At 41.1% G+C, this 24,715-nt stretch overlaps 1 protein-coding gene across 3 annotated transcripts in view; it reads right to left on the reverse strand.

The window, feature by feature from the left end:
* The window catches only part of DVL1 (dishevelled segment polarity protein 1), a 105,723-nt gene that overhangs the window by 31,396 nt on the left and 49,612 nt on the right, over positions 1-24,715 (reverse strand). For all 3 annotated transcript variants that reach the window (XM_042794488.1, XM_033007578.2, XM_042794490.1), the window contains exons 3-4: positions 18,258-18,379; positions 13,207-13,319 (exon numbers count right to left, since the gene is read on the reverse strand). In XM_042794488.1, coding sequence (XP_042650422.1) covers positions 13,207-13,319; positions 18,258-18,379 — 235 coding nt within the window. The remainder of the gene's footprint in view (positions 1-13,206; positions 13,320-18,257; positions 18,380-24,715) is intronic.

Genomic DNA, 24,715 nt, shown 5'->3' on the forward strand with positions numbered 1-24,715 from the left:
TACAGAAAACAATGACCTGGATTTTATTCACATTTAACTGGTATAAATAGGAAGCAAAATTGGGCAGCATGCTTCTCTCATCAGAGATATGTAATTTACATTTGGCTTTGACTATTATTAAGTATGCAGTCCAGAAAGTTGCCAGCATGATTTTACAATCTTTCTCTGCAAAACTAGTCTGTTTCTACAGCTGGGGAGGGAGGGAGGGAGGGAGCCTCTGGTCATCAATAGGCGGGTTGTCTCAAGTGCCCACTAGAAATCACCAGTCGTGTCTCCCATTGCAGGTCACGATCACTAGACAATACAGATTCTTCATTCCATTCCAAGTGGGTGGTCTAAAAGCTTGCACTCTTACAGACCTTTTCCACTCAAACTCTATCCTGCATTCACTTCTCTTCTGAGAATTCTGAATGTCATCAATTAAGGAGCATTAAAGGTAGATATTACAGACTGCAATCTCCAGGCTCTCAGCCAGACCTTGCACAGCTGGCAACGGGGATTGCTAGGAAACCAGGACACATTTCAAAGTGTCACGTCTCATCCATTGTGGGTTATTTATTCAGAAAATTTTTGTCCTTAAAAATTCTATGAGCATTTTGCAGATCTGCAATTCAAAGTCATTTGCCTAACTCTGCTGATTTGGTTTTCACATCTCTAACCACTGGACAGCACAGTCAGCAGTTGCATGTTTTTTCACTACCAGTAAGAAACTTCCCAACTTGAGATCTGAACCTGCTTCCTGCTAGCATCCTAAAAGACCATTCTCATGCTGCCTCTAAGCAAGCTTCCTTCAAAATTTAACTTTATATTTACGGCACTAAAGAATAAAGTAATTCAGCTGTCACCCAGTTAGAACTAAATGCTCAAATACAATAGATATATATATCGGCTCGAATAGCTTTCTGACTCCATTGTATTGTTCTTATAAGAAATGTTCTTCCTCTCCTGCTTGGCCTAAAACACATGAAGGATTACAGCACAGCAGGCACATACAACACACTATGATTACTTTGCAGTCTACATAATCATTGACAGGAGCTGAAACCTTTTGGCTTCCCAGAACATCCTATAGTTTAAATTTCCCCAGAGTACATGTTTGCTGTTGTTTCCAAAACTATAAACTTGAAGCTAGGTCTTATGTTCCCATCAGATGGAAGAGGACTGCTAATCTCATGTCTATACTGAGCCTCAAACAGCTTCCTCATTCATTATCAGGTGAATAATTTAGCCCACGCATAAACTTGTTCAGTTCACAATCATTATGAAGAATTAATGGCCCACATCAATGCTCTGTGCCTGTTCTTGGGGGAAGGGAATTTTCACACAGAGGACAATTTTAAGACCAGACAATTTTTAACCAGCTGAAGGCTGCCTTAAACATGCTCTGCAAAAACATGCTGTTGGAGTGTTTTCTTTAGCACTCCACCTTTCAGTGATGTAGCAGTGCCTCTGTCACGCTGCTGGGTCACCAGCATTTGGCAGTGCAAACACTGAACTTTCACTCATTTGCTTTTCAACTAAAGCAAGACAGAAAGTTTAAGACAAGTGATGCTTAGTGCTTAGTAAGGATTTTCCAGCATCAAGAGAACAATCAGGAATACAGATGAAGCCAGGGTGTGGAAATGGCATCCATAGGTATTTTCCCCTCAAGCCTGTATATTTTCTGTGTTAACTAAAGAATAAAGAAATTGCAGTCTGATACAGTGCCATAGCCTGTATACGAGGTATGTCTGAATGACTGGCTGTCCCGGAAGGGATGCACTATTAACTCTGAGGACTCACACAGCTGGAATGCTGCAAACTGTGCCATAAAATTCACTTGAGAGTCTACATTACCAATAACAGTCCTGAAGGCCTCAGGCAATGGAGATGCAAGGTCCCATTTCTGTGCAAAGGTAACAGAGCTTGGGCCCGAGAAATCAAGGACGGTCAGTGCTGCAGCCTATAAATCCCAAGGAACACCCAAGAGCAATGTGTCCAACATGGCAGGATCCAAACTCAAGAGACTGGGGAGCATCCAGCCAAGGATTTTATCAATGCTGCAATACATTAGTATGGACATAAACTCCCCAGACCAAATAATAACCACCCAAACTTTCACATGCCCTTTAGATCCAGTGTGTGTTATCTCATTTTCACACTGAGTACCTCAGTTTCCCTGCACAAAATCAGGACACTGACTGCTTAGAAACTTCAGTTGAAATTAATGTTAATACCTACAGCGATACATGCGGGGTTGTGCTTCTGGATAGCATCTGACTGGTTCCAATGGCCTCATCAGGTGGTGACACCACTTGTGACAATATCTCCTACTGGGAGTGGGTCTCAGAGGGGAATGCTGCTGGGAGTGGAGCTCCTGTTGCCTCTCCTGCTGTGGCTGGCTCCTACCAAAACACTTCAAAATTGTGGGAGTGACCATTTCCCTGCCCACGCTGTGCCCACTTAAGGAAATCCCCAGTGTGCGCTGTGACTATCACTCTGTCCAAGTCCAACAAACATATCCAGATGTACTCGGAGCTTCCCACAAGTAGTTATTTTTCACACACAGTGTGAGAGGAAAAAAGAGCCAGTTGAGGGCTCCTGCTGGGACACTGGAAAATTCCATTCCTGAAGACTCAAAGATTATGAAAAATATATGTATTTTTGCATGCTCTTCCTCCATGACATAATCCCAAGGAAGCCTGTGCCCAAGAGGCAGCACATCGGGTAAGCAGTGTATCTTGAAGGACTGAGGAAATAGAACAAAAATCATTTGCATTGACTTTGCCATTTGTCACTCTGCCATTTCCACGACACACTCGGTAATCACATCTGCTGGATACAAGTCACTCTTTTTCATGGAGCAGTTCTGAAATGCCAAATCCTTTTATAGCCACATTTCTAGTGGGATCCTATAATATGACATAGCTGTCTTTATCCCAATAAACCACACATAAATAGACCTTTGAAATTTGCATAATTACTTTTTAAATTACAGTCAGGCTACTAGAGATTATACTGATTTAAGGCATCTTTTAAATTATCTCTTATTTTAATGTATTACAGAAATATATCTCAGATCTAAATACATGGTTTTCCAGTCCCTCATAAAATTTCTCTTTTTTGGAGATAGAGGTAAAGGAATTTTTCACCCAAGAATAAAAAAAACAACCAAACAAACAGATATGTGTGTTCCTCATCATTACATTCCATTTGCTTCTAGCATCTTTACCAAGAGCAAAATGTTTCTCAGTTTTAATCTGATGTAAATGCTGATGATACAGCAACTCCAATTGTTTTAGAAAAAGTCTAAGGCAGATGGATTGTTCTGTCAGGACACAAACCACTTAAAGCATCATCACTGTAAAATTTTACAAGGCCTAAATATGAGCATCATCATTAAAAATGGTAATGCAGACAAGTTTCACAGAATCAGTCAATGTGGCACGTGGCAAACCACAGCCACACGACAGAAACCAATGTCCTATCTCATATGTGTAAGTGGTCATGTCTCGCTGAGGTTCGCGGAGATGTGCATTTTAAGGTCTTCACTTAGAACCAGGGACAGACCATGCCTTGGTATCAAGCAGAGGCTTCTGTTCATTCTGGTGAAATGTGCGCTTAACTTACCACTGACAGAACTTTCTTTCATGTACCTCAAATACTCTTTCAAACCACATGCCCTGGCATTACTAGTGTGTACACTTCAATACCACAGCACAGAAGTAGTGCTTTTTGAATCATTAACTACTTACAGAAGGACAAAAACTTGGGAAACTGTGAACATTTGCAGCTTCTGCGCAATTTAATAAGGATTGCAATAACTCAGCTGCTCTCAAGGTTCTGCCTTTCAAACACTTCAGAAACAGTTTTGCATTCTTTGACCGGGTCTTCAGGACAAACACAAACCAAATACATACAATATGGCATTAATTTGTTAAGATAGGACATTTAAAAAGATGATCCTTCCAAGCGATATTACAAATGTGTCATAAACCTTTTTCAACTCCCCACTTCCCTGAGAGTTTTTCATTAGCCTTTCTTGCCAGTTGTTCCTCATAAGCCTAAGAAATTAGGACAAATACAAGATGATGATGCTTTGTCTAAATTAATGTTTGCTTTTAGTGTTATTAACGACAACAAGGTTTAATATTACAATGGTCTCAGCATTCTCATACTGTGTTACCGCAGATGCTAAATTAATACCTCAAATGCTAAATTTAAAACATATTTACTGTATTTGTTCAAGATTTTGACCTGAGCTCTTCAGAAAGTAAATGTTCTCTAACATCATGCAGGTCAGCTTTGTCATCCAACTCGGAGACTGTCCCAGTAGTACAGATTACTTGGGTAGGAATGAATCAGTGTGTTTTAATGGCTTTATGTGAAGTTTTAATGCTTCACGAAGTAATAGCATTCTGAAAGTGTACCTTCACTCCTGGAAAAGTTCACCTTCTGTAACGTTGAAATAATCTTCTCTCCCCCTGGTCTCCCGCTCAGACTACAGTCATCTTCAGCCACACAGAGGACACTGATCCTTCCCCCCCTGAGGGCACCTTCTCCAGGCAGCACGATCCCTCTGCAGCCCCCCAGGCGATACTCACGCCACAGCTCCCTGCTCGCTCTGCCGCTGAGCCCCCCCGATCGCGGCTGGCTCCGGGACCCCCCCGGCTCCCCTCAGCCCGGGGCAGTTACCAGGGAGAAGGCTGTGGGGATCACGACCACGGGGATCGCAAATGCGGGCTCCCGCGTTACCTCAGCTGCCTGCAGGCACCGACCTTCGAGTTCTTCCATCGAGACTGGAAACCGCTCACAGAAGCAAAGCCCTCCCCCGCAAATGAATGCCTTCAGGGGGTGGGCAAGCTACATCTACTCCTTGAATGACTTGGGACAAATTATTCCAGTGGAAGCAAGGCTGCCCGTAAAAATAGCAAAATAAAAGGGACAGCCCTACTGGCACGGGATCTGGAGTTGCAGAATATCGTGTTTCCAGTATACAAAGAAAACACAAAGCCTGTGATTTAGGGATGTCTTGTAGGTTCATGAGACCCACCAGAAAGAATATGCAAACAAAAACTTTGTCCTGTCCCATCTGTCTTCTAATTGGGAAGGAAAGCAAATTTCTCACGTGTAAAGCACTGCCAGGGAAATCAGATTACAGCAGCAGGCATCATACACCACTTGGAAGACAAGACAGATTTATACAGTATTTTACAGTCCTTGGATTCTTCAAAAGCATTAGGTACAAAGAAAGTAAAAGGCACAGACAAGTTGAGGTGGATGAATGATGGCAGTAATATATATGTTTTGCCTGTCTGCCCTGACTCAATATGAGAAGCGATTTTGCTGCCTGCAGCAGGACTGCACCTGGAGCGCTGCAGTCAGAGCCGATTTCCACATCAGCAGAAATCCATTGGCACTTTTAAGTCCACTCCAAACAGCCAAAACAACCACCGAAACACTGCTAACACAAAGATACAGAAGGAAATGGAAAAGGACCTTAAATTTGTGCCTCTTGAAACATGGTGTCACTTCCTAAGTGCTCTTCTGCAGGCCACATCCAAGCAACCAAACTCGGTCCTGCTACTGAGATGCAAAGGAAAGACCCCAAAGGAAAAACCCGCATCTAAATCCAGTTTTCCCCCCCTCTTGCTCTTTAACTTAACTTTTCTATAGTGACTTAGTTATATAAAATACAAACATACTATTACTATTATTGTGTTATTATAATAATTAAATATATTTATTATACAAATATCTGTTTTTAAAGGCCTCTGATTAGCAAGGTGTTGGCCTACCTGTGGAAATTAAAACTTCAATTTATGGCTTTTCTCATATCATTCAATATGAACAAAAAATGGAAGTGAACTGTTCTTTGAGCACTGTAAAAGGGTCACTTCATTGTTTCCCTAAAAGCCAGTGCACAGCTGGATTCAGCTGGAACTGGAATGGGTGAACAGATGTGAGGTAAAGAGAAGGGCTTTTAGTCTCAATTTGCAGATCTGAAGAGGCACTGACAGTTGAGATCAACATCCATATTTCTAGATATACCAACTAAAATGCACCTGGTTTATATATTAGATCTGAAGAGCTGCCTATACTAATAATGCCTCCTGTTTACATTTTTTCCCTTTCCTTTTTCTAGCTATATCTTCTCCTAAATTTTAAACAGAAAATATGGCTTCCACTTTACAGGTTTCCTGTTTGAACTAGACCTTCTTCTATAGAAAAGCTCCTGTACACGGCTCCAATAGATGAAAGCGGCTTTACCAGTGTGCAAATACACTTCAATTTTAACAATGTTTTATACCTCTCAAACAGCACCAGGAAGCCTTGAATTCACAGGAGAGGTTCCCTGTGTAATTAAGATGTGCATTTAAATCCATCCAGTTTTTGTAATCTCTCTATCCAATTAAAATTCCCTTTTCTAAGTTTTTTTTATTTAGGCAACATTGTTGGGGGGACTTGGGCAGCCGGAAACCATGATTATAATTGAATACTTTCACAGACCATGATTATAAGGGGCTTATTCATAAAATACTCGCAGGTACCCCAGTCCTCAGTCTAAACAAGAATCATTCTCTGCTCTGGTTCAATGCCTGTCCCACTAATAACCGGGGACTTTCTGCCCTGCTGACCCCCTGCTCCTGTTTTTCCATTAGAGGATGACAGAGTTCACTGAGGCTGTCTGACAAAAGCCTTTCAATGTGTCACAGAGATTAGAATAAAGCATAGCCTCGGAGGTTAAAATATGTCCTCCTTGACTTTTATCAACAGCAGCGTAGACCCTGCCTGAGGGACAAAAGCACATCAAAGTACTAAATCAAATAAGCCTTGAAAGCCGAAAAGAGTAGAGCAGCATCTGCTCAAGGAAGTTGCAAAGAGGGTTCTGGGACACTGCAGAGAACAAAAGTGAGAGTGTCTCAGGAAGAAGTCATAGCCAAGCTCCCAGTTAAGAGAAAAAACAAGAGCTTCCAATCCCCGCCAATGCAGAAAGTCTTTCCCAATTATTAACAGGAAATATGTTACCACTTTTTCAGTGAAGCCTTGCAACCCCACCTTTGCAGCTCACTGCTACATGCAGGGGTTACAGTCTCTGCTATGTAAGTAGGGTAGAACGATGAGTACTACATTGTCCACTCCTGCTTTATGCTTGTACCCATCTGCATGCTGTATCCTCACACCCCGACTTGTCTTGTGTGTGAAGTCCTCTGGAACCCTTAAACAGCCTCTCTAATCACTCTGCAGTCCTACCAGAGAAAAGCTTCTAGACATCACCATAGGACAAATTACAACCAGTAACAAAGCTCCTGCTCTCCCAGGCCCACAGTCCTACACTGCCAGTATCCCACGCACCGCCATCTCATCACTTCAGAACTTCCAGGGCTCACCAGCCACCTCATAGTCCTTTACACATGACAGAGTCTTTAAAGAGCAACAATCGCTGGGTTCAGCTACCACTGTTAAAGTTCTCATTGCAATGGTTTTGTACTCCCAGCCCTTACTGTTGAGATTCCTAGGCACACACTGTGGTAAAGAATACATACACTGCAGCAATGACTGGAAATCTGCAACAACTCCTCTTCCCAAACACTTGAGGATCTACAAGTGTGCCCACATTAAGAGCTTCTCAGAGTGTAGGTCATTATCCAGCATTTTTCAGCTGGCTGCACAATAGTTAAGTTCACCCCACAGCAAACTCAGTGTTGAAACACTAGTGTCAACACTTGACATCTGCAGACTTGTCAGAAACCGAGCAATAGCTATAAAACATTCTCCGATGCCAAAGAAAACTTGTCCCTTAATTACCTCCCTAATTAGAGCCTCCAGTCCCCTTTCCCACTCCTCCTCAGGAAATTACACATGGGACCTTTGTTCTAGACAGCAAGGGGTCCCAAGAACATGTGCCAGGCAGACCTCCCACATTTCTAATTAAGATCCTCACTCTACTTTCACTTAATAGGACTTTGTCAGCTTTCCAAAGCATCAAGGACTTTTGTTGCTTTAAGAGGGAAAGTGGAGCACTGACATACTGACAGCTCAACTCTTCCAGACTAATTTTCTATGAAGCTAACACCAGAGATAGATTTGCTACCAATTAGTGTGAAAGGTGATCAGGAAAAGATGTATTCCCCAATTCATACAAAAGCTTCTTCAAGAAAAAAATAATTTCTCTGCATATGTAGCCTCCACAATATAATAAACATTATACCTTAAAATACACACACACACACACACAAGGTAACTGTATCCATGCCCAACTCACAGGTCTCCTCTTTCTCAGCTAGTTCACTTTATCAACCTCACTGAGAACATAACAGCAGTATCAGAGCAAAAGGTCTTGCCACTTGCACTCTTGATGTGAAATCTCATACTTGAAGCATGAGAATAATACAGCAAATTTAAACTCAGGCAATTCCCTGGAGAAAAATTTAATCTCTGCTTGTTGATCCTTCATTGTTTCCCCAGCTTTACTGAGCATCCGTGGATGAGAATTAGCATGTGCTTTGCATATATGACACCATACGCCATTCCGGCTCCCATTAGCAGAGAATGGTCTACTAATAATTACTAAAAAGGAACACAGTAAGATGAAAAGATGGAGACCCCATAAACAAGCGCTCTTGCTACAGGTAACAGGTTGGTGCACAAACAACCAAAGCTCTGGCAGAGGAATGACGTAAGGATAAAGCTTTCCTTGGATTTCACACAGCTGTAAATCACATCCAGGAGCAAAGTCCAGAAAGCAGCTTCCCCCAGCACCTCTAAGACATTCAGTTCAGCACAGAATTTGAGCACATAATTGAGGTTGACCAAAATCACTTGGATTTAAGCATACTTCCTTAAAGTTAAGCAAGCGCCTAAGTGATGAAAGGGCCAGCAACAAAACCAAGAGCATTCTGTGGCTGATGAGGCTGGGAGCAGGCTCTGCTGATGTTACGTGTTTGGACATCTACAGTAAGTAAGGAAGGAAATTACAAATGCATTGGAAACTGCCCCTCTGGCTCGCTTTCTTCCCATTCTCCATTTAATAGGAAAACTCATGCTAGGCAGAATTTGTTCAGTTGAGTCACTTCTGTTTCCTGATTTCATCAGCTGTACAGTGCTACCAGAGAAAGGCTTCTAGATATTGGCGTAGGATAGATTAAAACCAGTAACAAAGTTCCTCTTTGAAAATACATCTCTTCTCACTTTTCTCCCTATCTCTGGCAGACATTTCACCAAGAAAAGTATAAATGCACTTTAAATTTTCCAGATTATTTTCCCTCATGATTTTCTTAGTGCTTGTATCTGAAATGTCACACACCTTCAAATGCACATTGATGAACGAAGGAGTTTCATTATGTTACTCAGCCTGTCACATTCTCATTGTGGGTATATTTTTGAAATCAGGGAAAATACAAGCACAAGAGCATCCACGGCTATTCATTGCCTCCGCACTTGAAATAGCATAATTCAAGGAAAATCAATTGAAGAGCTTGCAAATGCCCAAGCCTGTGTTGTTACCAGAGTAAATCCCTGGTTTAGTAAATCACAGACTCTGTGCTACAAAATCTTTCTGCCTTCTCAATGGAAAGAAGTGTGAGAACTTTGTCAGATTACAGCTGTGTCCCACATCTTCTGGTATGCCATCAATACCTATAAGGGCCTCTGTATGTATGTCTATAATTGCTCATTAGCAATTCAGCAGAAATAGTTTTTCTATGATGAGTAATCCTGCAATGATGAAGTAAGGCATACAGGCTAGCATATGTGATCAATTTGCTCATGATACCACACTTTTAATCTGGTTAGTTTACCATCACCTAGATTCTTTAAATCAAAACTGAATGCCTCTAAGAAGCCTGTTGCAGTTCAAGCACAGGCTGTCAACTGAACTATGACAAAGTTTTCCAGTCTGTTGCACAATTAGGAAACAATTTTTACAAATTAAAATGGAGATTAGGACAGAAATGACAAAGATGCTGTTTTAATTCTTTAAGGAATTATAAACCTTTTTATTTTTTTCCTAATATCAACAGTAACTAGAGAGAAAAACTCCCTTTTTCCCATGCCTGTTTTCCCTGCCAGCTTTTGTCTCAGATATCTCCACTACTGGCTTTTCAGGGCAAAGCATCTGTCTGTTCTGAGGTCCCCATATAATACTTTGCCCTGTGAGCATTCTGAATAGCTGTCACTGCAAAACAAAGAGGAAACAAGCAGGCAATAAACATTTTTTAATTCATACACTGTCTTCATGCACAGACACACAAAAATGCTTAACCCTTTGGCTTCCTGCCAACTAATTCTTATCCCTTTCTCACACCGTTACTCCCAGTAATGATCACAGATCTGTGTGAGAACTTATTTTTATTTGAGCATTAAACTTGTCTTTTTATGAATTAAAACCTGTGGTGTAAGACAGACAGGGAAGATTATGCTTTAAGGATTCCATTGCTATGTAAAATGACCGGGCAGCAAAGACAGGTTTGTGGGTTTAACCCTTAACAAGAAGGAATAAAAGGTTGCCTACAATTAATGGTGTCTACTTAGCTCATTTCTGAGCATTATTTCAATCTTTCTAAAAGCTAAAACTTAAATCCATTTGGGAGATTAAGATGAAATTCTCATCTACTCATGACGGAGCTGTACAATGAGGGCTTGGGGGGCACTGAAGTAAAAACTAGTGGCCAACATAAAAGGAAGTTTCTGGTATACTCTGAAAACAGTGGTGGTGCCCAAATGCCAGACTGACAGTTAGATTTCTGCTTTTCTACTTACATTTACTTTGGGATGTTTTCATTTTACCTACATTCCCAACAGATCTTTGTCTTGTTTCCCTTCTGTTTCCTGCCCTGGGGTTTTCCCAAATCAGAATGAGAACCTCGCTCTGTTGAACCTCTCAGTTCCACATTGATCGGGGATCAGTGGAATAAACTTGCTCGACCTGTACAGGCTTTAGCTCAATGTGTCTACATCTGTGCAGTTCCCAAATGACTCATTAGCACTTTTTCTCACTTCACCTTGTTTGAAATGAAGGCTATAATACACTGTTTGTTTTTTCTTGTGGAATGAGCACTTCTCTCCCTTTGCAGAGTATCCAGGGATATTGTCAGTGTGGGTAATTCTCTTTCATTCACTTTACAGCAATGGTGAGCTCAAACAGTTACAAACACTACATGGTGTGTGTTATTGTACAGCTTGGTGAGCTGTCAGTACTGTGGGTATGTCTTGGATACTCTGCATAAGAATACCTCTGGAACAAACCTATGAGTAATGCAGTGCTCTGGTGAGGATCCCTCATCCTGTCTCTCTGCGAACTACTAGAGCTGTAATTTTGGTATTATTTAAACAAGTCTCTACAGCATAAGATCAAACACTCTAACTGCATTTCCTTCTTTCTGCAGGGAAAGGAGGATTTACCACTATTTCGTAATGACAAGCGAGCACACAGCTTCTGCCCTTGAAATAGCTGTGAACAAGGTGTCACAACCTTGCTGCCCTTCCTCCACCTTCGTCCCCCTTTTCCCATGACTGCTCCCCCATTTTACATCCCACTGTGGTCCAGACAAAGTAGACATGAAGATCCAAAAGAATTGCTCTGCTAATGTGTGATCGCTGTTATGAAGAAGCCTTCAAATCCTTCTCCAGGATAAGGGAATTTCACTTCCTTTAATCTTTTTAAGAGGCAGTTCAGGATATAGTGCTGAACTGTGCATTTTGGAGACATGCTTTCAACTGAAAATAACACGCTGGTGGTTTGGGGTTTTTAAATAAAATATTATTATGACCACAGAAACACCGTGGACATTAAAAATAATACATGTCATGAGACCAAAATGATACAGCAGTTGTCCTTGCTTTATGCATGTTAACAAAACACACCTCTTGCTCATATGTATAGCCTATTTCAGATAGGAGGCCTACACTGTTTTGAGAACAAGTAATGTTTGTGTTACTGAGAGGTATGTTCTTGCCTGAGCACAACCTAGACTGACAGGAGAATTAGGACATTTTATCCCATTTATTTAAAGGGAAAAGTATGAAGTAGTTTCAGACCACCAGAAGGCAGAAACTCCTGTGCTTGAACAGTATCATATGAGAAATCTAGACCATGGTCCTAGACCAGCCATTCAACCACCGGCTCTTTTGCCACAAATGTCCATGGCAAAATACGCACTGGCAGTAGTTTAATGTTAAAAACAAATCACCATTTAACATTCTTCTTGTAACAAGTTTCTAACACCACACTACTAGAAAATTCTGCCTCTTTCTGGGACTTCCCAAAGGCATTCGCTGTCAGGATCACACAAAGATAGCTCTCTGCTCTACCCACTGAGTAATTTTCATTCACTCTGAGTCAGTTACAAGTTTGAAGGGTTAAATGAGCAAAAAGGCACCTGCTTCTAACCCACAGTGTATATATGACTTAGGGTTTTCTAACTGGAGGCAAATATTTTAGTGGGTGGAGCTGTGAATAAAGCCTGTGATGGCATCTCTTGGGCCCAAGTATTCCATATTCTGGACCATTTTAAACTCAAAGGGTGGCACCTATTAATTCCTAATTAAGCCTGGAAATTCTTGTCTGGCAACAAATGAAAAAACAAGCTTACTTTGATGTACAGACTAGAGGCCAGAGATGAAGCTCTGTAGTTTAAGTGTATTTTGGGTATATTTATGTATAGAAAAAGATCTTCAGAGCCAATGTGCTGTAGTTATACCAGCATAAAACACTACCACTGTCCAATCCTAGAGAAATCAACAGAAATTATTTCAGAGAATTTTGGCTCAGACCTTGCAATGTTAAAAACCCAAGACTCTCAAACTGTCTACACTGCAAACTCCCAGCATATCACACAGATAACGTGTTCTACCTTTAAATGAGCAAGCTTGAATAATGGAAGCAGCTTAGCCATGACAGTACGGAGCTCACCACTGGGTGTTGTTATTCCTCTCCAAGTTAATCATCTTCTAATACTACAGAAAGTTCTGTATATTGTCAAAAATAATCTATCTGCCACTTTACTGTAGGTTGTCCAGATCTCTTAGAAAATGCTGAGCTTCAAAGAGTTTCAAAGCAATTATCAAATTATTCCATTAAAATAATAATACCCCCCTGAAAGCACACAAGAAGGCAGACACACTTCTCTTCTGCAATACTCATGCAAAAGTAGTTGTTACTCTGAAAGATTATCAGAAAATTTGTTCTTTCTAAATGAAAAAGGGGAAAAATTAAATAGGACTCACCATCCTCATGCCCTTCTCTATTTCTCCGTCGATGTCTGTCTCGCCGGTGGCTAATAACTGACTCTGTTCCTGTTTCATTGTCCAGGCCATCCCGGCTGCTGGCAGCATTTGGGCTGTTAGAGAACAAATGGGAAGAAACAGTGGAGTCATCTCTTTTTTTCTTTTTTGATCAAAACAGTTGCAGTCATGAGAATGTTGGCTTAGAAGCCAGAAAACTATTAGGCAGATTAGCAGCAGCTTTGCTGCAGCATTGCAAGCTCCCCCAGACTGCTCTGCTCACCCCAAAGCTACCCTGAAGGGTGAAGACAGTTCAGCACCAATGCCCTGAGACACAGTGCTCTTCGCACAAGTAATATCATCATGACATGGAAAAAGCTGCCACAGGACTATCGCATGAAATCTCCATAGGAAAAAAAAAAGTCTACTGATGTGCTAAGAAACGGGATCATTTTAGCATGCGCTGAGATGACAACTGACTACAAGAGAGCTTTAGCTGCTAACACACTTGCAAAGGAAACAGGATTTTAGCACAGTCTCATCATGAAAGCTTTAACATCACAAATTTGCAGCATACCTGCTGAACACAAGAACAAACAGGTAATGCTGTTTTTTGGAAGAACTAAACTTGTTGGCCCTAACACTCATCTCTGCCTCCAGATTCCTATGCATCTCTCAAACCCTCCTGTGCTCATTCTGAAGATCACAAATCCAAGAAATATATACAAGTATGTATAAGCTCCTCTAGAAATGCCAACAGATGACATGCTCTATCTGGGTATTATTCCCAAGCCTGTGAATTAAGTTACCTTTTCTACAACATCCCAATATATATTTTTTTAAACCAAACCCAGTGTTTCAGCTCATTTCCTTAAGTGCTTGTTCACCCTGAACAGGTTTGTTTTCCTGACAATAACCCAAGCTCGATATGCAGCGTGATGATAGCCAAAGGGCAGAAGCTGTAGCTCACTGTGACCACTTTTAATATTGGGCACTGACCTTGAAGGTTGAAGTCTTGCAAGTCACAGCAAAGCTCACAATAATTAAGTGCATGTCTGTGAAATGTACAAATAGACCCCAGGTCCTTTCCTCATGTACTCAACTGTTTGAAAGCTACACAGATATACCAGCAAAATACTAATCTAGTAAATCCCAGGGAAGGACCCTTATGAGCCTGTGAGCTTTGGGCAAAAAGCAGAAAAAACTTGATGACGACCTCAGTAGTCAGATTTCTTCCACACTGCTTTTGTGAGGGCTCTACTGAGAGTCACTTTCACACTACTACAATTAGCCAGAACAAGATTTCAAAGAAGCAACAGAGAATTGTGCCCATGGTTTAGGGCCACTTTCTGGGATGAATCTAAACAAGCAGCAGTGACAGTTCCAACTTCCAAGCATTGAGGAATTACCATTTCTCAGCTCATATAAACCAGACTGGCTTTCACTTCTAACTCCAACAGACAAGGCAAGGCAGCTAGCCAAGAGCAGTGGCTGTAAGACAGAACACTGAATATGTAAGCCCACTTGTTTGCAACCATCTGTTTTAAGATCTCTGCTGAGGAAAAAAAATCAGTCATGTTAAAGCAGAGTTGGCTGGAGCAAAGGGGAAGATGGCAATGCTCTTTTTTCTCCTGCTGAACAGAACTAGCTTAGCTATTTACTTTTCCCCTCAGGTCAATCTGTTTTCTGTATCTCTGCTATTCTTACATTTAATAAGTTTCCTTGAAGTGTTCACATGGAAGGAAATAAGAAAAGCCTCTTAGAGTGCTGGCAAAAACCATAGCTCATTTTAATGGACTAAATTGTGGAAACTGATCTGAAGCTCCTGAAAATATAATAGTGCATGATCTGACATGAGCTAATGCTCTGCTGTGAAAGAATTCACTGAGGATGTTACTGGTCATACTCTTCCTCTGTCCCATAAATACCATCCACTTAAAAAGGAGTCCCAATTCACATCTGCCCTTTGAACCTGCTATTTATGCCTGACAGGTCCTACTTATGCATACAGAGTGCATAATGGCCATTACTGTACTTACAGCAATGCATCAGAGTCCATTTCTCCTAGAATTCCATGAGGCTGCAGTACACTGCCATGCACATTTTTACAGGGAATTAAACTACCAATGATCTAACCAACTGGTTCCATGGGCTTCTGTGGGAGCTGGACCCAGAACTGGCCTATGTGTAAGTACATCTGTATAGTGTTACATTTAAGAGGACTGCTGAAAAGCCTTCTGCACAGCCACACACTTTCTTTGCATTGATGAAATGTACTGACATGCCCTCAGCACAAATTAGGAAATCAAGGTTCTTACGCAAGAAGACTTTTGCCTGGACATTTTAAGCCCTAAAGAAGCTATCAAAATGCAAGTGTGTATTTAAGTGTTGTCACAAGTACGTTTGCAATTCTTGTTTCAGTCCAGTACTACTGAAAAGGGAAAGAGGGTGGCAGTTCCAAGGTCACCCTGTGAGGCTCTCGGACATCTCAGCAGCACCATCTAGTGACTCCTGCTGATTCTTTCCACTTCTAGATCACTTCCCAGGCTAAACTCGCCTACAAAAGCAGGTTTACACCCTAAGAAAGGGTGCAAAAGGAACCTCACTGCTGGCTTGTTTCCTCTCTCATTGCTGAGTCAATTAAATTCAATTCCATTTGCAGTGCACATACCCAAGAGCTGTGTGAGAAAGGTAGCTTTGAGGTCACTAATCTCAACTCATGCACCTCCACCACTAAACCAGGAGGAGCCTCACCCATTCAGATGAACATGGATTTGGCAACCACTAAACAGAAGCAGCAAAGCATGGAATACAAGATGAACTTCAGAATCCTCATCCGGGAAGGAAAAAATATGTTTTCTTTGGATTTCATCAATGACGAAGCGAAATACCAATCCTGTCAGGCAGCATCTTCACCTCTGATAAGGATCTCATTCCCTTGGATGGTGTTGCCTGCTGACTCCTCTGCTTCACCCATTTCTTGTATTCTTTGTTGTCCAGCTTCTGTTTGTACAATTATACAACACCCAGCTCAGCAGGGGCTTCTTATATAAATAAGGCCCCAATCAACACTGAAGAAGGAAGGCAGGACATGACAGATCTCTGGTAGTTTGAAAAGAATTTTTAAAAAATCTCAGGGATTTAAGAACAAAGAATGTTAAATCCCACTTACAGAAGGGGAGGTAATATGTGAGTATACAGCAATACTGAAGTTACAGTCGTGAAAGTTACAGGGTTGCACTATTCATCTTTTAAATGGAAATACTATTCAAGGAGACGGTATGAAGAAATGGCACCGAACACACTATTGCAGAATCACAACACCAAAAATCACAAGAAACGCAATTTTCAAAAATTGCTGGAGAATTGTAAGTGATCAAAAGAGAACTGCAGTCATGATTCAAGTTCTGGAAGCCACGCCTTACAATGAAAGACTTGAGCAGCTCAACTTAGTTTATCCAAGCGAAACAAGTAATTTCAAAATACAGTGGATTCTTTATCACTTGGAATCTTTAAACCTGGAGTGGGTATGTTTCAAAGTTAAATTCTAATAGCAAAACAGAATTAAGGGCTTCAAGCCAAATAACTGAGATTCTGCCATGTTTTATGGAAATAAACCTAGGTCATCATTAGGCTCTCTTCTGGACTGAAAAAATAAAACACAACAGCAAAAACCACTGCAAATTGTTAAGACATTCAATTGTGAAGAAATTCAAAAAAGGTATTACGGGAGAACACGTTTTAGTCCAGAAGACCTCCCCACAGGCCAGAATCTCCACTGCAGTTTAAAACAAGAAAGAAAAAAGGGGTGAGGGAGAGAGAAAAAAGGAAGGTGGTTTATCTAGGAATAAGAACACGGCCAGAAAGAACAACCTCCCGTCTTGCTGCTCCTGACTCAGAAGTTACTTCACCTCTCTGAGGATTTCCACTGTTGCTGTGTAATATAAAGACACCATCAGTCGCAGCAGTGTGCTGACTGATGGCATGAAGATACAGACAAGATTTTTAGAATAGTATAGAAGACGGCAGGTGCATCAGCAGAGCACAGCCTACATTTCATCGGTCTGAGTACATACAGGTATTAGCAGTGGTTCCAGACACAGACTTGTGCCTAACTTACAGTGCAATTATTTTTTTAAATAAAGTTTGATCTTGCAGCTATTACATGTAGGTGTAGCTCCGGAAGACAAAGAACTAGTTATATTTGCAGGCCACGTGACTGCACTCATACAGGCCTCTCCCAGCCAACATAAAGCAATTCATAAACACACGAGGGCAGTAAAGCCCTTGCGAGACACACAGAGTCAGGCAGGGTTAGTATTTCCCACAATTTCTTATCCCCTCTAGAAGGCATTTATCTGTAAAAGACATACACAACACTAAGGGCTCTTCCAGGCAATAGATATCCCAGAAAGCAATGGAAACACATGACACAGGGCAAATCAAGACCACATTTCCTTTTCCAAACATATAGTAAGATCACAGCTAGAACCAAGTCCTGCTTTAAGTCCTCCTTGTGTAAAATCAGAGAGCCTCCAGGAAAATGAAGGTATTCTAAGGATATACATTGGCTCTGTACACATGATAGTAATAACAAGGCTACCATTAAACCAGATGACTCCCAGTCTGACTATATACACTTCAAGCCACTAGCCTCTGCGTGTGCATGGAGGAGGCATTATTCCTTATGGAAATTTTTGCTCTTGATATCACTGTTCTTCTGGCCCTGAATACTACATAATTATGTATAACTCAGTAATAAAAAGTTGTCATCTGTACACTAACAAAAGCATTTTGGGCTCCCTTGTTATTTAACTCTTCTAGAGTGGGTTTCAAAATGAGATATGCAGGACATATATTCCATTCTAACAATGACAGGTGTTTTTTCTTCCCATCCCCCTTTTAATTCCTCCGTTCTAATAAGTATATTATTTTTCTAACAATAACAATAAATAGCTCGTTTGCAGCAGCAGGGAGAAGTGTGGGGAAGAAACAATCAGGAATTGCATTTTTTTGTTTAAAATAAAAAAAAAAAAAAGACAACTTGCTCTTACTGGAATGATGGAGGCCGGGAGTCTCCAATGCCGCCTGTTCTCTCAATGGGCGGCGGAAGGTCTGTGTGGCTCTCAGTGCACTGGGAGCCTGTGTCAGAGTGGGAGCTTTCAGCCAGGACCAGCTGTCAAGAGAAAGAAGAGAATTACATACACTTGTACAGATTTCTCCACTCTGACACAAGGTCTTCAACCACTGCTTTGCTAAATATTCTGTGAGATCTAGGGGAAACTAGAGGAAAGGAAGTGCTTAGTGTCTAGGTGCATGGATTCCTGCCAAACGTTCATTAAATCAGGTTACATTCAATCTCAACATGAAAACATCATCAGCTAGGATATGCACAAAATTCCTGCAAGCACCACAGAATTTTTCTGAACTCAGAACAAACAAGCACACCAGGCAGGGAGTGCAATTTTTCTTGTAACTTGTTGTTACAGCATTCTCTGAGTCACCTAAGCGTGCAAGTTGTCAGCATTCCTTGCAAAATGCACGCACATTGTAAGGCTGCAGTCTCAGTCTGGTTTTGTCATGACAAAAATAAAAAGCAAATGCTGAAACTTGACAGTATGACAGACCACACACGGTATAACTTCTTATACAAAGACCTTCAAAACCCCTGAAAATTTATGATCTGGTCTGGACCAATCACCAAACCTCAGAGTTGCCGCCATCCCTATTAAGAGTCTGAATTAAAACCAAAATCCACTGAATCTCAACAGCCATATACTTCAGGAGGAGGACCAGATTCCTGATGTTCATCATACTGGTATCTCTTGTGCCCATTTTGTTTCTTAATGTTCCCTTAAGTTAGAGATGGAGATAAGAAAAGTAATTTTCCAATCATGCCATGAAAACCAGGATATTCAGTATGCACTCTTCTATAAATCATAATGACCCGAAAACTTTTACAAAACTACACTGTAGTAACAATTACCTTCAAAACTCCTCTGACAGGGACATTTACATTCATAGAAGCTGAAGGTGCTTGACAACCTGGCAACCAGGGTAGAAGGAAAGGCTGCAGAGCACTCAACACAGCGCTCACATGGAAATAGGTAATAGAAGATACGCTGCAATAATCAATCTTCTCATTACAAACACCGAGCATCTATACATAGCCTGGTGTGTTTGGGAATTATATATTCCAGTCCCGTTACAAGGCAGGGTGTAAATTCTCCATATAACAACTTACACTAGCATGTATTATTTCTATTTCCTATCAACATCCTCAATCATTAATAGGGATGCTCCCAGGTAACGGATCATAGGCATGGTCACGGTACACAGGAGGCTTACGATACTCAATCTTACTTCCAATAAATTCACGACAGAAAGACTATCTCCATTCGGTATAGCTAGTGTGACATCTTTAATCAGCAAATAAACAGACAAGAAAAAGAAGAATAAGTCTCTCTCCCTATCCCACACTCCTGGTAATATACGGATTGACAGAAAATCCTATATTTAACTAAGATCTGATTCTATCCACTTATCTACCTAGTTTCTATTTTTCTGTATTAAAAAAAAAAAAAAAAGACAGACATGGATGCTTTCTGTTCAAGGATCCTTTTGTACATCTAAGTGAAACTGGCTTTCCACATTGGTTTGGTTTGGTTTTTTTTAAATCTTACTAGTGCTGGAAAAAACTCCTGGCTGAAGTGTACACCCAGGAACCAGACAGAGCAGGTCCCTTCTCTACCAATGATTCAACAAATCTTTTCTAAGAAAATGAGCATTTGTGCTTCAGTTTCTTAACCCAGAAAGACAGGATACTACTGATTTTGCACAACTGAGATTAAAATAATTAACATGCTTATATGCAACTTAAAACCTAGGGTAGAACCACCATGCACTTGATAAAACACCACTATAGAAAAACAATATGCACTGATCCAAGGTTCCTTTAATTTATCTCTGCAAACACAGCGTGGTGATTGCCAACCAGCAGTTCCAGTTCTAATTCAACTTCACTTGCTAGATTAAGTGGAAAAAGAGATTCCAGTCCTCTACTATTCAAACCAGGAAGGCAGATGACCAACATGAGAAGTTTTGCCCAAAACTAAAACAGGATTCCACGAACTGAAAGACTTGGTCAGTATTTTAGATGATTAGTACAAAAAGTTTTAGATTTTTAGTACCAAAATTTATCTCCCATTCATCTGGGCATCCTGTGCAGACAAACCCCACCAAGGACTGCCGACACTTCAGACAGACAAGGCCAAGAAAAAGGCAGGGAGGCAGCATCGCTGATACCACCGCACTGAGAATAAACCAAGGCAAAATGAAGGAACTTGCTCCGCCTCATTCGGGCGGTCTACAGCAGTCCTGAAAGCAAATCCTAACCTAATTCCGTACTTTCCTTACTATATTTTGAATGTTTTTGCAAGAATGGAGGGAAAAACCTCCTCCCAGTCAGAAAGGAAGCTAAAAACGATCCATGTATTTCAACAGTCCACAGACCACACACAACACTTTCTGGCCACTGCCAACAGAAGTTAGACTTGAACTAGTGACCTAGAGAAAAGATTTATATCCTATTACCAATCCCCTGAGCCATCTAATCACTTTGCCTAGTCTCTTTAAACAATATTATTACAGACTTTAATTAAATAAATGCTCAAATAACGATATAGATTATTACCTTTCACTAAGAGGCAACAAGGTCTCAGCTTCCTTCTATTTTTAGCTGTGGAAGAACTAGCCCTATAGAAGAAATTCCAGCTATAATTGGTTAATTTATCAAGGACTAATTCTATATAATCATCAGACAGACATTAGCTGCTAAAGAAGGGGATGGAGAAGGAGAGAGAACAGGATAGGAGGGGACTAGCATTCAGAAATGCAGTGTATTACTCTTAGGAGCACATACCATAAATATGAGAAGGCAAACACACACAGACTGTCAAAAAGGAACCGCCTGAAGACAAAACAGTTCTCCAGCACCACATGGAGTCAGCTGCATTATTTAAACTCTTATCACCAAAGCAATAGCAACAGAGGAAACACTGAAGGGAAAAATAACATGAGCTTTCCTAATAACTTGATAATTAAGGTTTCTTTCTTTCAGGTGAGGAAGTTAATGGGAGATGTTTAGAAAGCATGTTGGCATTATGGAGATGCAAGAATGTCTCAGCCCTGAGGAATCTCTGTGCAAGTGCTTTCACTAACAAAATCAAATCAAGGGATAAAAAGAAGAGGGAAAAAAAAAAACCACAAAAAAAATTAGTGTAGGCAAGATCTATACATCCCCTCAGCCTTCACATTTTAAATTGTATCAAGCTATGCAAATAAGCATCTGACCTAAGTTATCTGAAAGCAGGAAAACACATTCCTTCTTTAAGCCTTTCTGCTGATGGCAACACCTGTCTCAAAGATGATCTTTCTGCAAAAAGAGAGATGAGCCAACAAGACAAATCCTTTCCATATTTCAGGATATTTGTTCTTTAGTATCTCCCTGCTCCTGGAGGAAGAAGTCTTGGCAATGCAGGCCCCACTATGAAGGCAAACCCGCTGTACTGATCGAGGTTGCAGATCATCTCGGGACTGCTGCTGAGCAGAAGCAAATCCACTGCAGCAAAGTAACTCTGTGAATATCGCCCCTGGGCTGTGATTTCCTGAAGGATAAAGCACTGGATACCCACTTCTTATTGACCTTCGGTGGGATTAGTCACAAACAGCCTCAGACTATGCCATTACCATTATAAAGGGAAGGGGGCTGCAGAAATTACCCATACTAATCTTGCGGCTGCATTCAGGAAATACACGACTTTAAACTCGAATCAGTTCACTACCAGATATAGTGAACTCAAGATATATTCAAACCCAATAAAAGATAGTAGCAATATCTCCTGTTTCCAAGTAGCTTCTTAATCCTAGATAAAGGTCTTTCAGATTTCAAGTAGCAAATCATAAGCACAACTGCCACGATAACGCAATGGCCAGTGCAGAACTTCTCACGTTTACCTTCCCAAGTTAAGATCCCCACTGCACTGGCTGTACTGCTAGTTGTAGCCTGGCTCAGGCATTTCCACACAAACTACACTTACTGGCATTTAGAAACATCGTTGGGGTGAAATTTTGCCCCTGAAGAATAATAAATAAATAAACAAACAAACAAATAACTAAATAAACTCCAAGAGTGTTACAGTTTAAATAGGTTGCCTAATATGATCTTACTCTTATGATAACCAGGACCTGGGAGCTCCTGACTTCAGGGATTTAAGCAAGAGAGCTTGAAGCAATTGTGTTGTTAAAACAAAACACAGACTGTCCAGATCTCTGTCTGGTTACAAGTGAAGCACCCTCCATCAGAGCTTTCATAAATTGATCGCTGCAGACCAAATTAACAAAAACACCACAAAAGAGCATTAGAAAAACATTCGCTGTGCTAGAAGTGAAAATCTGCCCTAGAAGATGACATATGCAGCAAGATTATTAAGACTGTAATGTCTAGCTGATTTTTCCCAAATGTCAAAAGGATCAGAAAGGTAGTGTAACACCTAACGCAATGGAATACTGGACTCAGCTGGGTGAGTTGGCAGCTCCACCTCTTTCCAGGCACCTCACAAAATGCCTTTGATTTGATGAGGGTTTGACTGTGACTGCAGAAGGGGAAGAATTCTGTGGGGGTGTACACTTGTTAACAGAATTCACATGTCACTGCCCTGGCTACATACAGAATTGCTGCACCCTGCTCTGCCGTGCTTGATGGGAGTTCCTCATTTCTTCCAACAGTGAGTGACACTCTCTAAGTCATTAAATAACCTATCAGCTTTAGGATAAATTGTGTCCTTTTCTTTGACAACCTATGGTAGGAATAAAATGCTCCAAGATTATATCACTTTGAACGGAGAAGGTAATGCACTATTGGACTGCCACATTACAGACTTCTCGCTGTGTTTCCGCAAGAAAAGCCGTGTTAACCCCGGCTTCCTGGCCAGAAGCCAGCCCCGATAATTATATTTCACCCATCAAGCTTCCCCTGCAGTTTTGACTGGCAGTAGCATTTTAATCCATTTCTTTACTTGCACTGTGTTGGTACTGTGTGCTGTTCAAGAGCATGCCTGTGGGCTGTAAAACAGTTGTCGGGTTCCACCCCAAAGGACGGCATTTCAGGGTGAAACGTGGATGCCTTCTGTGCCGTGCACATGGAGGAAGTTAATAAAGAAGTGTGGAACTAATTGCAACTGTTGATTCAGTTCATTCCATCATACTGAATGCTGTTTGTTTTTTCAACTGAGGTGCCACCATCACACTCGCTACTAAATCTTTCCCAGAAGTGGAGAAAGCATATCGACCCTGGTATGTTAGAAAAGACTCTTATGTTCTTCTGATATTCCCAGTGATTCCCACACAGCCACTTCCAATTCATGACTACAAATAACAGTGTGCTGTGCAAGTTCACTATTCTACACTGCAGTAACAAAACACGCAGCCTATTCATGCTGACAAAATGTGCACGTTTCTTTCTGTGCTAGAGGAGGTTACCCAGCGTTGCTAGACATCTGCTAAGAAACAATCATCTTGGAACTCATTTGCAGAAGCGTTCAGTTCACTGTTTGTATCAACACTGCTCACTTCAGCAACTAGACTTGCAATCTAAAGGCCCCAGTACAGGCACAAAAGCAAACTTCACACCAGTCCATTCTGCGTGTTGTAAACAAGTGATTGAAGAGCAATTAATAGGAAGATGGCTGGACTCAAATGCAAGCAAAACTTGAGCTCCCCACTCAGAGCCAAACAGTAACACCCAGCAGTGAATGGTTACAGCAACAGGAGAGCCTCATTTTCTTCCCATTTCAGGGAGTCCTTGGATCAATTGCTTCCCCTCTCTGTAGCTCGGTTTCTCTTTTTCCTCCTCTCCACCACACTTGCTTATGTTTTTCACTTAATTATGGCAAGCACTGCCTTTTATAGAGTTCAACAATCAGCAGACATCTTAACAAACACACAGGCATTAAGCCAGCTCAAGGAATCAGTCTGTTCAACGTTCATGGCTGAAGACACCAGACAACAAGAACCACTATGGGAAGTGTAAGGAGCAAACGCTGGTAAACTCTGGTCTCATATTCTCATCTGGCTAAATATTTATTAGTCTACCAGCACGAAAACTACAATATTTAAATTCTCACTATTACTGAGAGTAGCAGCAGCTCTTGGTATTTCTCTTAGCTCAGGGAGAGGTGAGGGACTGCTAACAGTAACTAAAGAAATACCCCAAACGAGCCATTTGTATTTTTGACAGCAACTTCAGCACAGCCACATTCATCTACGAGCTGAAAGTAATTATTTCCTATAAAGTCACAGACATCTCAAATCCCAAGTCAAAGCTTCTGAGACGTGGCCCATTATCCACACGAAAGCAGCTCTCAAAGGACCAATTGCACAAAAGGACTTACTGATGAGGCCTTTTATTCCACCAGGAATTCTGTCAAAGGCAACAGGACTCCACATTGCCAGA

This window comes from Tyto alba, unplaced genomic scaffold (genome assembly GCF_018691265.1).
Source record: "Tyto alba isolate M040663 unplaced genomic scaffold, T.alba_DEE_v4.0 Super-Scaffold_20000042, whole genome shotgun sequence".
NCBI lineage: Eukaryota > Metazoa > Chordata > Aves > Strigiformes > Tytonidae > Tyto > Tyto alba.